Source organism: Macrobrachium nipponense, chromosome 20 (assembly GCF_015104395.2).
Source record: "Macrobrachium nipponense isolate FS-2020 chromosome 20, ASM1510439v2, whole genome shotgun sequence".
NCBI lineage: Eukaryota > Metazoa > Arthropoda > Malacostraca > Decapoda > Palaemonidae > Macrobrachium > Macrobrachium nipponense.
The window spans coordinates 30,128,709-30,143,403 of NC_061089.1; the positions used below are offsets into that span (position 1 = coordinate 30,128,709).

Here is a 14,695-nt window from a genome sequence, read left to right on the forward strand (position 1 = left end):
TTTAATGTATTCCATTTGACCCTTAAAATGTTGGGCATGAATGAAAGAGCAGTGAAACCCCAAAATCTTTCAGGTAAGAAGTTAATTGCAAGTGTTTTACTTCTGTAGATTGTGAATGGCATTTGTAGTGATGTAATTAGTTTTTCTAAATTTTCATGTTTTGTGTTAACTTTTGGGCAGTCCGTTTATCTTGTTATAGTAGCTATAATTTTTTTAATAATTTGGTTGCAAATAAATTTCTTTACACACATTTAGTTATGTTTGTTCTAATGGAAATACAAATTGACACCTTGTAAAGAGAGAGTATCTTTTCATGCATAGCTGGATGGTTGAATGAAATAGTTACAAGGTTATCCATATGGTGATGCTAGTGAGTGAGCCAGGGTACCACCTAAGCTCCTAGCATGTAAGTCATCAATTTATTATCCTACTGTGTTCAGTTAAGTGCTGCAACTCTCATTTCCACTTTGGATGAATTTAGTAACTAGTGTGGTCACGAGATGCTGAAGGGATTGTGGGAGCTCACACATAGCTTGTGATCAAGTACAGATGCCAATAGTTCCATGTGTACACAATTTTTTTGTTAACTTTACCAGTTTTCTAGCTGGTGCTAGAAAATTTTTCGTAATGTTAAGACCTCAGGTTTGTTAGTTATGAAGAACACAACACAAATACATAGATTAACCTTCTTACGCCGAAGCCCTAAAAATCAAAACCTTTCCTGTATGCCGGGGCCGGTTTGGAGTGAGCGCGGAAGAGGAAAAGATTTTTTTTTCAAAAATCACAGCGCGCTTAGTTTTGAAGATTAAGAGTTCATTTTTGGCTCATTTTTTTGTCATTGCCTGAAGTTTAGTATGCAACCATCAGAAATGAAAAATAATATCATTATCATATGTAAATAATGCGATATATGGTAGCGAAAAAAAAATTCATACATAATTGTATTCAAATCACGCTGTGCAAAAAACGGTCAAAGCTAACGAGTTACTTTTTTTTCCGTTGTATTGTACACTAAATTGCAATCATTTTGATATATAATACATTGTAAAACAATAAAAGCAACACCGGAAAAATATTATCACAAAATGATGTACGAATTCGTAACGAGCGGACGTAAAAAAATGTTATTTTCAAAAATTCACCGTAAATCTAAATATTGTTCTAGAGACTTCCAATTTGTTTCAAAATGAAGACAAATGATTGAATATTATGATACTGTAAGAGTTTTAGATTAGAATTGCAGATTTCGACCATTTTGGACGAGTTAAAGTTGACCGAATGTTGAAATTTTTATATTATATTTTTTTATATGCACATATTTTGGAGATGGGAAAAGCTACAACCTTCAATTATTTTCATTGTATTCTTCATGAATTTGCGCACATTTTGATATATGAAACTCTATAAAACGGCTAATATGAAAAGGAGGAAATATTAGGATAATGCGATGTACGCATTTCGGAGACGTGCGGCCGCGAATCGGCGCGTGGAGGGAAGTTAAATATATTTTTCAAAAATTCACCATAAATTACAATATTGTTCTAGAGACTTCAAATTTGTTTCAAAATGAAGATAAATGACTGAATATTACTAGGCCGTAAGAGTTTTAGCTTACAATTGCGTTTTTCAACTTTCGGTAGAGTCAAATTTGACCGAACATGGTTTTTTTTCTATTTATCGTGATTTATATACAAATATTTCGAAAAAAGAGAAAAGCTACAACCTTCAATCATTTTTAGTTGTATTCTAAATGAAATTGCGCACATTTTCACATATAAAACTTTATGTAACAGCTAATTCTAAATGATGCAAACATTTCGACAATCGCACAAAAAAATTCTGATTTTTTCGGAAGAGTTACCGCGCGGACGTAAGGAAAATGTTTTTTTTTTTTTTTTTCATAAATTCACCATAAATCGAAATATTGTGCTAGAGACTTCCAAGTCGTTGCAAAATGAAGGTAAATGATTGAATATTACTAGAATATAAGAGTTTTAGCTTACAATTGTGTTTTTCGACCATTTTGGTAGAGTCAAAGTTTACCGAAAGTTGAAATTTTTGCACTTAACGTTATTTATATGAAAATATTTCAAAACTGATAAAAGCTACAACCATGGGTTATTTTTAGTTGTATTGTGCATGAAATTGCGCACATTTCCATATATAAAACTTTATTATGTAACGGCAAATTTAAAATGGTGCAAACATTAGGACAATCGCACGAAAAAATTTATCGGAAGAGTTACCGCGCGAACGTAAGGAAAAAGTTTGTTCATAAATTCACCATAAATTGAAATATTGTGCTAGAGACGTCCAGTCTGTTGCAAAATGAAGGCAAATGATTGAATATTACTATAGTATAAGAGTTTTAGCTTACAATTGCGTTTCTCGACCATTTCGGTAGAGTCAAAGTTGACCAAAGGTTGAAATTTTTGCACTTATCATTGTTTATATGAAAATATTTCAAAACTGATAAAAGCTACAATCATGAGTATTTTATTTTTGTATTTTACATGAAATTGTGCACATTTACATATATAATACTTCATGTAAAGGATAATTTAGAATGGTGCAAAAATTATGTGAAAGTGACGAAATAATTTTTGAGATGTGTCACTGATACTTTTTAGTGCGATAAGAAAGAAATTCGCGCTTGCTCGCCTGCGTAGCGATTGTAAACAAAACAACGCCTAGATCCATGAACTCCCAGCATCCCCCAAGGCGCGTGATTCAAAAGTTTTCGGCTGGTAGGCCTATAAGTATTTTTCCGCGAATTTTTAAAAAAAACTTTTGAGTCGACGTATAATACGTTGATTCGGCATACGGGAGACATTTTGACTCGACGTTTAATACGTCCATTTGGCGTAAGAGGGTTAAAAAGTTTGCCATTTTATATTCCTTTTTTCTGTTACTGTGTTTTTTTTATCAGGGAGTAGCGCTGAATAACTTCATCTTAAGGCCCAGCACATGGCCTTTGGTTTAAATTTTATATTCAAATTCATCAGGGAGTAATGTAGATATGAAGGTCTTAGGTGATTATGTGCCTGCTTCATTTCCTGCATTTGTTGACCACATAAGTTTTGTTCTCATTGCCAAAGTAATGTGTATCCATGTGAGAAATTTGCAGATTGGACTCCTCCTCAGTGGGGATAGGTTTAGTTAGATGTAAGAGGAAGGACAAGGCATTTTCCTTCTTTGGCAGGAAATTTTACTCTTCTGGTCAAATCTATCACCATCCAAGAGTGCTTCTCTCAAGCCAAGGGTTAATTTTCTCTTAATCAAGAATCATGCAAATTTTTGTTTGAATAGTAGCATAGCCTTTTGCTGTTGATATCCCCTCAGTGGCATCTTCCCCGCTGATAATAGTGACAAATTATCTTGCGAGTATATTAAGCAAATTTGGAATAAACAGAATGTTCCTGGTAGCCCATCCTTTGCCACCTTTCTTGGTGGTTTGGTAGGGAAGAAAAAGAACTTTTGTCCCCCAAATTATTTGGTGGTAGTTCCAATTGATCATGTGATGGCTACTGTTATTAGACAGCTTGAACAATCATTTGAAATTGTCCTTCTTGCTGATCTTTGGAACAAGCCTAATTCTTTAGTAGTTTCTCTATATTCTAGACACTGGAAGCTAGCATACTTGGTGATTTGAGAAAAAGTTCTTTGTGATTATCCTGTTCCTCACGCAGATGAAAGAGGAAGGAGGGTAAATCTAAATGTTTTCATAGGAAGTGTAAATGTTCATTTCAATCTAAGGTGCATAGCTGTGATAAATCTAAGACATTGTTCACTTTGTAAACACCGCTCGCATACATGATCCAGTGACAGGGGAACTCATTCTTCATTAAATCAGTATTCTCATTCTCTCCACAATTTGTTCTCAAGACTGCTGGAAGAAGCATATCGCCCTTTCCACCTTGCTTCTTAAGGGAGCAGGGGTAGGTACCATAACAATCCATTGCCATAGAGGTCAATGTCTAGAGGGCACATGTACATTTTCATCTCCCCCCTACCCCCCTGACAGTTAGGGAGAAGTTGGTCCCTTTGTTTCATTTTAACCTAGAGTATTCTCTTGTGTGAGCAAAAAGTGTGGACTTGCCATTTGGTTTCTGCAAGAACTTATCAGGTTCCCTTGTTATGAGGGTGACCGTCTGGTGTAGACATATTATGTGTACCCCATTCTGTCTGATGGATGTCAGACACCATTTTCTTAGGACCTGGGGTGGCTACTTAACAAGTTGTAATCATTTGAGCTCTGTTAGGACAGAGAATTATCTTATTTGAGTACATCACCAGGTTTTATTTTTTTTCTTCTAAAGTGTGAATGTGGTCATGCGTGTGTAGATCCTGTCCTTTCCTTCCCTTTGCGAGTACTAACTAGGTTTAAATCAGCGATGCTGTTTTTTCTTCACTGCATTGGCTTTTAGCAGTGTTACCATCAGCAGTTCTTCTGATTTTTTTATGGCATTTATGATTTAATAGTTAGAATGCGTATTTTCCGATGTAGAATTATTTTCCGTGATGCTAGAAAACTACACGTCACTAACTTAATATTAAGAATTTTTGACAAAGAAAATAAAGGATTTCAATAAAAGTCATTTGTATAATTAAGCAGGATATGTTTTATAGCTTAATTTTCATAATAAACATAGAAAGGCAAAGTGAAGAATTTTTTCTTCAGTGCCGTGGCCTGTGGTCGGAAAAGCCACGGAGGGTTGCCAGATGCCACCAGAAAGCCACACTAATAGACGAAATTCCTCAAAACGGCAACCCTGGTTTAAATACAAACTGAACACTGGTTAGGTATAGGTGAAGTCATATGAGCAAGTACTAGATTGTCTAGAATGCATCTCTTTGGTCACTACCCTATACAAGGGGAAGGTTACAATAGAGCCTACCCTAAAGAATGGTACTTGGTATTAGGTACTTCGATTCTCCTGCTTTCTGAAGTGGCATAGTTCTTCGGAATTCCTTCCCCATTTTCTGTGAGTTCTACTACCCAGAACATCACTTCTGTGATCTCCTTATCATCTGATTTGTTTGTGGACATCATCTCCCAGGAGCATTTTATTCTAGATGGAATGTTTTCTACAGCTACTTTTGAAACATCCACTCACCAAAAAAGTCTCCAATTAAAAGGCATTGATTTGTATTCCCATAGGAACAAATAATTTTTTTAAGTAATTTTTATTTTTCCTGGGTTTACAGACCAAAGCTGTAATGCATATCCCACCTACTTCAGGCAAAAGATGAAAGTGATAACTTGCGTGCAAGGGTACCCCTTTTCACTCACCAGCATCTGCATATGATTAATTTTATAACTATGTTCATGTAAGAGTTCAGCTATGCACAAAAGGTATTCTCCACTTACTTACAAGTTTGGTTTGTATACCTAGGAAAAATACAAATTACATAAAAATTGGGTATATTTAGTAGTAGTTCAACCAGACCATTGACATAATTTATTCAACTTGCGGGGTTGGCATGAAGGATTTTTATTTTATATTAATATAAAGTTTGATTTTTATTAAAGATTAAAGTATCTTCATTATTATAACTATTATCATTATTCATACAAACTTGACTAAAGCAACTATAGATGCTGCTGCTGCCTCTACAGACCTTTTGTGTCATCCCCTTGACAGAACAAATCATAGTACAGTCTCGCTCCCTCTCCTTTTGTTTACGTAAAGGATAGGTAGTACATTGCTGTTCTTTCCAACAGATGGAAAACTAGGTTGGTGGTAGTTATTTTTGAAGGTGCAGAAAGTTATTTTGCAAAAATGGTAAGCCCTTTGTTGCATTTTTCATTAGTAAATTCAAGCAACAGTTATGGTAGACCTTTCAGTATTTAGGTAGATTATTTTTAAGATGCATTTCAAGCAGTATCATTTTGAAATGATTAGGATACTGATGTAAGACTGGGGAATTGTTACAATTTGAATTGCCTTCATAAAAAACAGCAAGTGGAAATTACTTAAAAATACATATAATTTGTAAGGAGAGTTGGGTTTTCCATTCAGGACGCTGCAGTTAGAAGGCCACATTAACAGAAGTTATACAATTTTTCAGAATTTCTTTATACTATATTTGCTAGCTCTACTATTTTTCCAATTAGTTTGATGTATTTTGTAGCTTGATTATAGTTGCTTTTGCTCTGGCATGCACTTGCTTTGCATGTGACAAGAAGTTCATTTATATCTGATGCTTTACCATCACAAATGGTGAGGGGTATGTTGCACCTTACTCTGGCTGTGTAAGTGGTAGACTTCAGTGGAGAACATATATATCTTTCTTTGGAAGTAACTTTTCATCCTGGTGTAGGGACATCCAGTGATGGCTTAGCTTGACTACACTTTTTCTTCTCTAATTGTAGCCTTTATCTGGGCACTTTTCAATGTTCTCCACTGAGGTTAGATTGGTCGTCTTATCGACCCTGTTCTGAATATTGTGCGTTCCTGTTCTGTCTGTTTAGCCCCAACTCCTGCTAGTAAGGAGTCACGACGAAGGGTGCGTTCTAGGTCGAAGTCTCCATTCCGCTCTTTCCGCTGGAAGAAAACGAAGCCTCCATCCGAAGCACCGGGTAGTGCATCAGACGATGAATCCAATCTGGAGAGGGCAGCAGGTAATATTGGTTTAATAAGGGTGCAAAATTTCCTAAGTTTAATCAGAGAACATGTCTCTATACTTTGTATTCAATTTTTCTCCTCTTGCCCCTCATAACTCTAGGTTGCATTAATAGGTCATACATGGTGGTGCTGATGAAGTGGTTGGATTCTCTTGGTGATAACAGGGTGTTTGAATTTGTCACATTGGTTTGGTTTCTGCTGTAATAAGAATTGGCCTGGCAGTGTTATTCTGTGTATTTCAGTTGGTCATCTTTCTATATCTCAAATATGGTGTTGAACTTAGCACAATGAATTGAGGCTTAGTTCATGCTATTTTTCCTAACATGCAGCCCCAAAACACCCACCTTCAGTGGCCCCTACAACAACTGCTACCTCGGCAGCGGCCCCCACAGTCCCTGCCCCAGTTAAGGAAGGTATGATTGGGAAATTACAAATTATTGAACATCAGTTCATTTTAACATTAATATTAGGAAGGCACTGCTATTATAAGAATCTGTGTGCTGTTTCATTGGATTAATTTTGTGTATCCAGTATTCCTTTTTTATTGTTAAGCACAATAGGTTGTGGAATGTTTCACTATTCTTGTATAAGTTGTTATAATGAAATGCTTTATAGTCTATAAATGTTTTCAAAGATAGTTTGGCTGATTATGCTCTCTTATTTAGCTGTGAGATATTTTTCCCCTAAATGTTTTGGCTTGCAATATTAATATTCTAAAGAAAAGCCATGTAAATAGGTTTTGTGGTTGGATGTGGTTTACAAGGAAAGTTTGTTATTATGGTGAATTCAGTAGTTAGATGTACAGTGTACTACTACTACTGAATAATTCACCCTTGTTGACCTGTCATTAATGAATGATTTAATATTGGATGTAATTTGCCTGTTTGGATAGCATTATACTTTGTTGAGCTTTGACTCTTACCAAATTATTTTTTTATGATTTTCAGGATCATCGTGTAATTTTTGAGTTGCAGACATGGTTTATGCTTCTAGTTTAAATTATTATTAGTATTAGGCTGTATGTTGCTTCTATTTATTACGTAGGGTATAGACACTTATGCAATGTTTTTATCTACAAATTTGAGGTGCATGTTGGAAATGTGCATGAAGATTCTTTATGGAAATGATCCATGATTTGACTTTAGTTATTTGGAATACTTTGATGAAATATTTTTTTAATTTGTTACAATTATTTAAGAGACACAGCTGAATGTTACCTTCCATTAATTGCATCAGTAAATGCCTAAAGATAAATACAGTGATATTGATTTATTGAATAACTCTTGTGTTTGTATATTTATAACCTTAAATGTTGCAGAACGACCTAGCCCCAGTGGAGATGAAGATCAGCTGGAAGGTAGCTTAGTTCGTAAACATGAATGGGAGTCTGCTTACAAAAAGGCTTCAAATCGGTAAGACTAATTTAGTAACACTATTGCATCAATAATAACACAGCGCCTCAGCGGCGTGGTTGGTATGGTATTAGCGTCCCACCTCAGTGGTCACGGGTTCGATTCTCGGCCATTCCATTGAGGAGTGAGAGATGTGTATTTCTGGTGATAGAAGTTCACTCTCGACGTGGTTCGGAAGTCACGTAAAGCCGTTGGTCCCGTTGCTGAATAACCACTGGTTACATGCAACGTAAAAGCACCATACAAACAAACAAACAAACAAACAAAACAATATTATCAAGGAAATATTTTTGCAATGATACTGCTGTCTTTTGTCATAACAATTGGCTAGAGTATGCAAAATGCATGTACAATAAAATTTGATTTCTTGTCATTTTACAGATCCTGGGAAAAATTGTTCTTGGTGCTGCGGGGCAACATGTTATTCTTCTATAAAGACCGCAAGAGTTACCAAGCAGCACCAGAAGTCTATTTCAAAGGTGAAGCACCAATTGATGTATCTGGTGGTCAAGCTTCAGTTGCGGATGATTATACAAAGAAAAAACATGTACTAAGACTAAAGTAAGTAAACTGACTTCATAATTCTGTTACAGTATTTTGTATGTGTATAGTCAAGATGGTTGTGCAAATATGTTGCTTGATCATTGTGTCATTTTGACTAACTATTTTGAATGCTTTAAAATGCATAGATTTATGGTGTTATTGAAACAAACCCTTTATATGTAAACCAGAGCCTGACTAATTGAAATATAATGTTAACCAAAATGCTTAAATAAATTGTAGTCTTCAGTAATTTATATACCACTTCTGAAATCTTTTCAAAAAGCAGGATGCCACTTGAATAGCCATAAATATGGGTTTATCTTCAGAGTAAACAGTGAAAGTAACCAGAACTTGGTTATTTTCATTGTTTGCATTAAAGTGTTATGGCCTTTTTCTTAAAGCATACCTTTGAAAAGGATTTAAAGAGAAGCAAATTACTATTGCAATATTTTTCGACATCAAAAAGGCTTATGATTTTACTTGAAGATATGGTTAAGTGACACCCCCATGAAACAATGGTATCCAAGCCCACCTACCATTATTCATGAAGAACTTCTTAAATGACAGCAGTTTTCAGGTGTGAAAAGGGAACATTCTTACTGATGCATACACTCTAAAAAGCATTTCTTGTTGCAATTTCACTAATCAGTTACTGGATGGAATTAGAAGTAGCTTGTATATGGATGACTTTACCTTATTCCACGCTAGCATATTCATAACAGTGCCCAGTCCCATAAGGGCTAAGTGCCATCAGTTCACCTCACATGGTACAATGTAGGCATTACTCGAGGGACACTTGAGCCCCTAGCTGCAACCACCTTAACCTTCAACTGTACCTGCCTTCCTGCTTCCTTTCTAAGAGCTTGCTGTGCAGCCAGCCTCTTCATTTTCCTAAGTGCTGGGCTTTATAGCTTCATTTTTATAAATCAATTCTTTAACAGTGCCATCACAAAAGTAGAGAAGCCTCTACTGTAGGGTTTCTAGTCTCAGCAGAAAAAAACTAAAGCAGTCATGTTTTATGACAATGCACTAAATAAAAATGAAAGTTATTCTGAAACTTGTCTGCCAAACTATAAGGATCTTGGGATTAATCTTGTACATATTTTGATTGGAAAATCTCAAAGCATGAGAAGGCTCCATGTTCGCAATAGTGCCTGGGAATTCCAAACACAACAGATTCAAAACAACAGGGGACAAACTAAACCGGCTTTAAAAGGACAGATGCAAAGCACGTCCTCTCTTAAAGACGGTAAGAAAATAACTAACAGGGTCACGAGTTAAAGAGGGGTATGTGGGTGGCTCCACATGACTCATGACCAAGCACAGATGCCAACAGTCCCTTGTGTACACAATTATTTAAAATTTTATCCTAATGTTAAGACCTTAGGTTTGTTTAGTTATGAAAAATACAAATTGATTCAAAATTTGTCATATTGCATGCATAAAGGTCATAAACAAAAATGTCGTACACTTTATAAACTTATCTCAATCTAGGAAGAGGACAAATCAACCCTAATTGTACAGTACAAAGCAACTGACATGTTTATTTTAGGCTCTGGAAGCCAAATATAAGTTTCATCATCACATTCAGTATTAACGAGCTTAGATCCAGGTTACAATGAAGGCTTCAGAAACTGTACTCGAGTACTCAAATTCTCCCCATACAAATCCTTGCAAGTCATAGTGAAGTACCACTCTTCTCTCCTTTGTGGTAATGCCTGGTGCATTTACACAGTATTGTAAATTCAAAACTACAATTTCTTCTATATTACCATGTAAATAGTTCAACAGAGAAGCTGTTGTTGCTAAAGGAGTGAAATCTGTTACAAAAGTGGTCTTGGGCAATTGAAGAGATTGATGAATTGTTGCTAATTTGGATAAATGGAAAAGTGTTGGGAGATGAGTGTATCTGAGACCAACATATGTGAAAAGGGATGCTGAACTCTTAAAAACCATCTTGAATGAGTGCTGATACAGGTGGTACTTATATATCCAAAGCCAGCCATGAGTGGCTTGAGAAATTTAAGGGAAGTGATATACACTATGTAGTTAGACATACAGAGACTGCCAGTTGCAACAAAAGATGATGTCAAGAAGTATGTTATAGAAATGATGGAATATGCATCAGCTGAAGGTTTTGTTCCTTAGGTTCAGCTGATACATATTCCATCATTTCTATAACATACTTCTTGACATCATCTTTTGTTGCAACTGGCAGTCTCCCTATGTCTAACTACATAGTGTATATCACTTCCCTTAAATTTCTCAAGCCACTCATGGCTGGCTTTGGATATATAAGTACCACCTGTATCAGCACTCATTCAAGATGGTTTTTAAGAGTTCAGCATCCCTTTTCACATATGTTGGTCTCAAATACACTCATCTCCCAACACTTTTCCATTTATCCAAATTAGCAATGATTCCTCAATCTCTTCAATTGCCTAAGACCACTTTTGTAACAGATTTCACTCCCTTAGCAACATCAGCTTCTCTGTTGAACTATTTACATGGTAATATGGAAGAAATTGTAGTTTTGAATTTACAATACTATGTAAGTATATATATAAATATCACTCGAGAGAAGTCAATACCAGGACACAAGCCAATGAAGGACAGACTCACTCTTGACCTGTGGGTTTTAAAACTGAGGGCATTGTTCTGCAAATACTCAGAGAACCAAAGGGCTAAAGGGAGTTATCTTTTGAACAGTAAATTGAATGTAATGTGGAGGGCCAACAGTAAAGCTTGGACAGTGATCTTGCTCATCCTCCAGGCTTGGAGGCAGGTTGCTGGAGGAATTCAACTTCATAACAGAAGATCTTGCCCTCCTAACATGACTCCTTTCATCCAGCCCATAGATCAGTAGGTCTTCTCTGATTTAAAGAAACTGTGCATCAAAGCACTATTCCAGAGGTGGTGTGAAGTTACTTTTGATACAGAGAAGAATTCTGGAGAAACCACTTCAACATCCTCCATTGCATAAGCCTCATTTGCAAAGTTTTGGTGATGTACTCTGCCTTGTGGAGATTGTAGCCAGATGCTGTATCAAAACCTATTTTGGAGGATATTGTGTGTCTGGGCAAGTAATTCCTCGGACTTGGAGGTGTGTGGTGAGGATGTGGAGGAGCACAAAGTAAGCTCATCACAAATGAACTGCTGGACCTTCAGAGGGAACATCAATTGAGGAATTTTCTTTATATAAAGAGCAGCAAAGTGAGGATATTCTTTGTTCTTTAATAAGAAATGTGTGTAAAATTTGGGGAGAAGATGGCATAGTTGCCTTGAAAAATATCACCCCATTAAAGCAGTAGCAAACTGTTATAAACCCACTTAATCACAATGTTATTATCTCACTTTAGGAACAGTCAAGAAAAACTTAAAATAAAATATTGTAATCATTTCCATATATGATTCTTTGCAGCAATCCAGAGAGCAGTTGTTTCTGGTTGAGATGTAATTTTTAATAAAATGTACTGAAATCTTACCATGGAAGTGCACTCTATGTAAATGAGTGTTTCTGATGCTCATCATAAGTTTTAGATCATATAGAGTTCTTTGTAATAAATTTATTTTAAGTAAGTTTTTTATTATTTTTTTTTATAATTTGCAGACTTGTCAGTGGTGCTGAATATTTGTTCCAAGCCAAAGATGAAGAAGAGTTAGCCATTTGGGTTGGAGCCCTCCAAGTAGCTGTGTCTTCTGAAGGCTCTGCTGGCCCTTCACGATCTCAGACACTACCTGCTGGTGCTGAGAAAAAAGATGAACCTAAGCGACGAGGCTTCTTTACCTTAAAGAAGAAATAATTGACTATTTTATCTATAAATATGCCAGCATCAGTTTCCTTTAATCATCATTTGGATCTGTATCTCCATATTCACTTTCTTCATCCTTATTCTCTTCTCTAGTCCAAAATCTTCTCACAGCTTCAAATCCATCATGGAATTTTAAATAATTATATTAATGGGAGTTGGAATGCTATTGCTGGTCTGGGCCATGTTGTTAGCTGCTATTTTGTTGTAGCTGGGAGTGGAGCAGAAATATATTTTGCTTTGGCATCATCAGCTTCAATTTTATGCAATGTTTTCCATGCTGGGTTTGAACAGTTGCATCATCAAATCATTCATTTTCCCTTCATAAAGAAATATTTTTATTCCCTTCCCATAGCTGGGACTAGAGTTGTGTTGACAGTACCACTCATGGTATTAATTTTCTCTAAAGAAGTATAAACTGTTGACAGTTTGTGTAATAACTGGTGGAAAGATGAAATGTATTGGTGCAGTTCCCAAATCTTAAAGTCTGCCTAGCACTGCCATGGCTGAGTTTTCCGATGAGCGACCTCCTTATTACTGGAGGGTATGTGTGTGGAATTGTATATTTAGTGTTATGTCAAATGTCATTTTCTTTTATCAGAGTAATTTGTTAATTTTTATTATCTATCTTTGAGTGTAGTATCACAGTTTTGACTAGATGGCACTTACTTGTACAGAAATGATAGTCTTGCTTATTATACAGCTTTGTGCTTCAATTTTTATTAGATATTCATGTATCACTACTCCATAGTTCTTCAGATCATTACCAGAGTATTGTGGGAGGAGGCCAGCCTGTACCTTGGTTCTTCTGTATAAATAGGAACATCTCAAATCTGCTTTATGGTAAATGTATAGCACTTATAACCTTTTCATTTTTCCTCAAAATTTGGTCTGGTCATTTTGAATTGCAATCCATTTCCAAGAGTCTGCAAACTCCACAACTGGCAAGGAATGAAGAACCATCAGCAAGTTGTATGGAGAAGCTGCCACCTCTACCAGAAGGCCAGTTTGCCTCTGTGGTCCATATGAACATGGTAGGATGATTTGCATACACTGCTGCTCGACTTTTGTGCTTTAACTAACTTCTAATGACAGGCTGATTGGTTATCTGCTGGGGTTAAATTTTTGTAATTTTTTTTTCCATTCTTTACTACTAAAGACTAGTAAACAGCAGTTTTTCTAGTCATTTGTAAATTTCTATTCGCTCACCTTAATCTCACTGTCATATACGTAGTGTGTATATGCTCTTCTGTGAGGGTTTCAGTGGAATCATGGCATCTAATTACAAGATTTAGTTGCTTCAAATTGTTGTTATACCTTACGCACAGCTAACTCTATTTGTTAGCTGTGATGTTGTTTTTGTGGTTGTCTAAATTGTTTGATAAATTTTGGATGTTACTGTTGTAGCTGAATGAATGTAGGAATTCTCCAGCAGAGAAAACAAGCAGTCTATGGTGACTAACAACAGTGTTATGCAGTTTCCTCGTGAAGAGGCTCTTCCTCCTCATGGTCATTTGCCACTAACTTTTCAATGAGAGGGATGTTAGATACATGCTTCATAGCTTCCTAGCTGTAGGGTAACATTTCAGTCTAAATTGAGTTAAGAGAGGTAATTTTAATTGTTAAAGATAAAGAAGTGACCACTGTATATCATATATTGTGACACTTAAATAAAATGGTTTAAGCTATAAGAGGAATTTTATTTATACTAACATCCCTTGTAGCTTTTTTTTACTAATAAGGGTTAACATTGCATTAATGATGGAATTGTACTTCTTTATCCAAAATGATTTTTTGTTCATAACTTATCTGAAGTAGTAAATATGTGCAAGTTATGGGTAAAGAAGTGTATAATTCACAACCTTTAGTGTAGAAATAACTGTTTAATGTAGTGGAAGGGATTTGCTTTTAGATTTTTAGAAAAATGCATTAGAATTGTATTTTTAAAAAAAGACACTTGTGCAAAATCTTTATATCTATACTGCTTATTACTTTTGTCTTGTTTATAGAAAGTATAGTGTGAAGTGAATAATATCCACTTATTCAGTATCGTATCATTCCATGAGTGTGTGCAAGTAAAACCTTTAATTCTATGTTTTACATTAGAGAGTATGTTCTCTAATGTTTAATATAAGCTACAGAGTATTTTCTCTAATGTTTAATATTGCTACAATGTTAATAGAGCTACAATGAATAATGTAGTTAAAGTTCATTATCATCTTACCTATGTGGATTATGGTTATCAGTCAGTTCCACCTCCCAGATCCTTGACCTGTTGCTGTCTCAGTGGTTTGATGATGTT

The 14,695-nt window shown here is 35.6% G+C and overlaps 1 protein-coding gene across 16 annotated transcripts in view; it reads left to right on the forward strand.

The window, feature by feature from the left end:
* The window catches only part of LOC135224312 (spectrin beta chain-like), a 168,319-nt gene extending 154,235 nt beyond the window's left edge, over positions 1-14,084 (forward strand). For 10 of the 16 annotated variants that reach the window (XM_064263269.1, XM_064263315.1, XM_064263278.1 and 7 more), the window contains 4 exons: positions 6,476-6,625; positions 7,948-8,041; positions 8,423-8,602; positions 12,195-14,084. In XM_064263269.1, the coding sequence (XP_064119339.1) occupies positions 6,476-6,625; positions 7,948-8,041; positions 8,423-8,602; positions 12,195-12,387 (617 nt within the window). In that variant the 3' untranslated portion in view covers positions 12,388-14,084. Of the gene's footprint in view, positions 1-6,475; positions 6,626-6,958; positions 7,043-7,947; positions 8,042-8,422; positions 8,603-12,194 lie in introns of all 16 variants that reach the window. The other 6 variants (XM_064263210.1, XM_064263251.1, XM_064263220.1 and 3 more) reach the window with 2 other exon arrangements.
* The last annotated feature ends 611 nt before the right edge of the window (positions 14,085-14,695 follow it).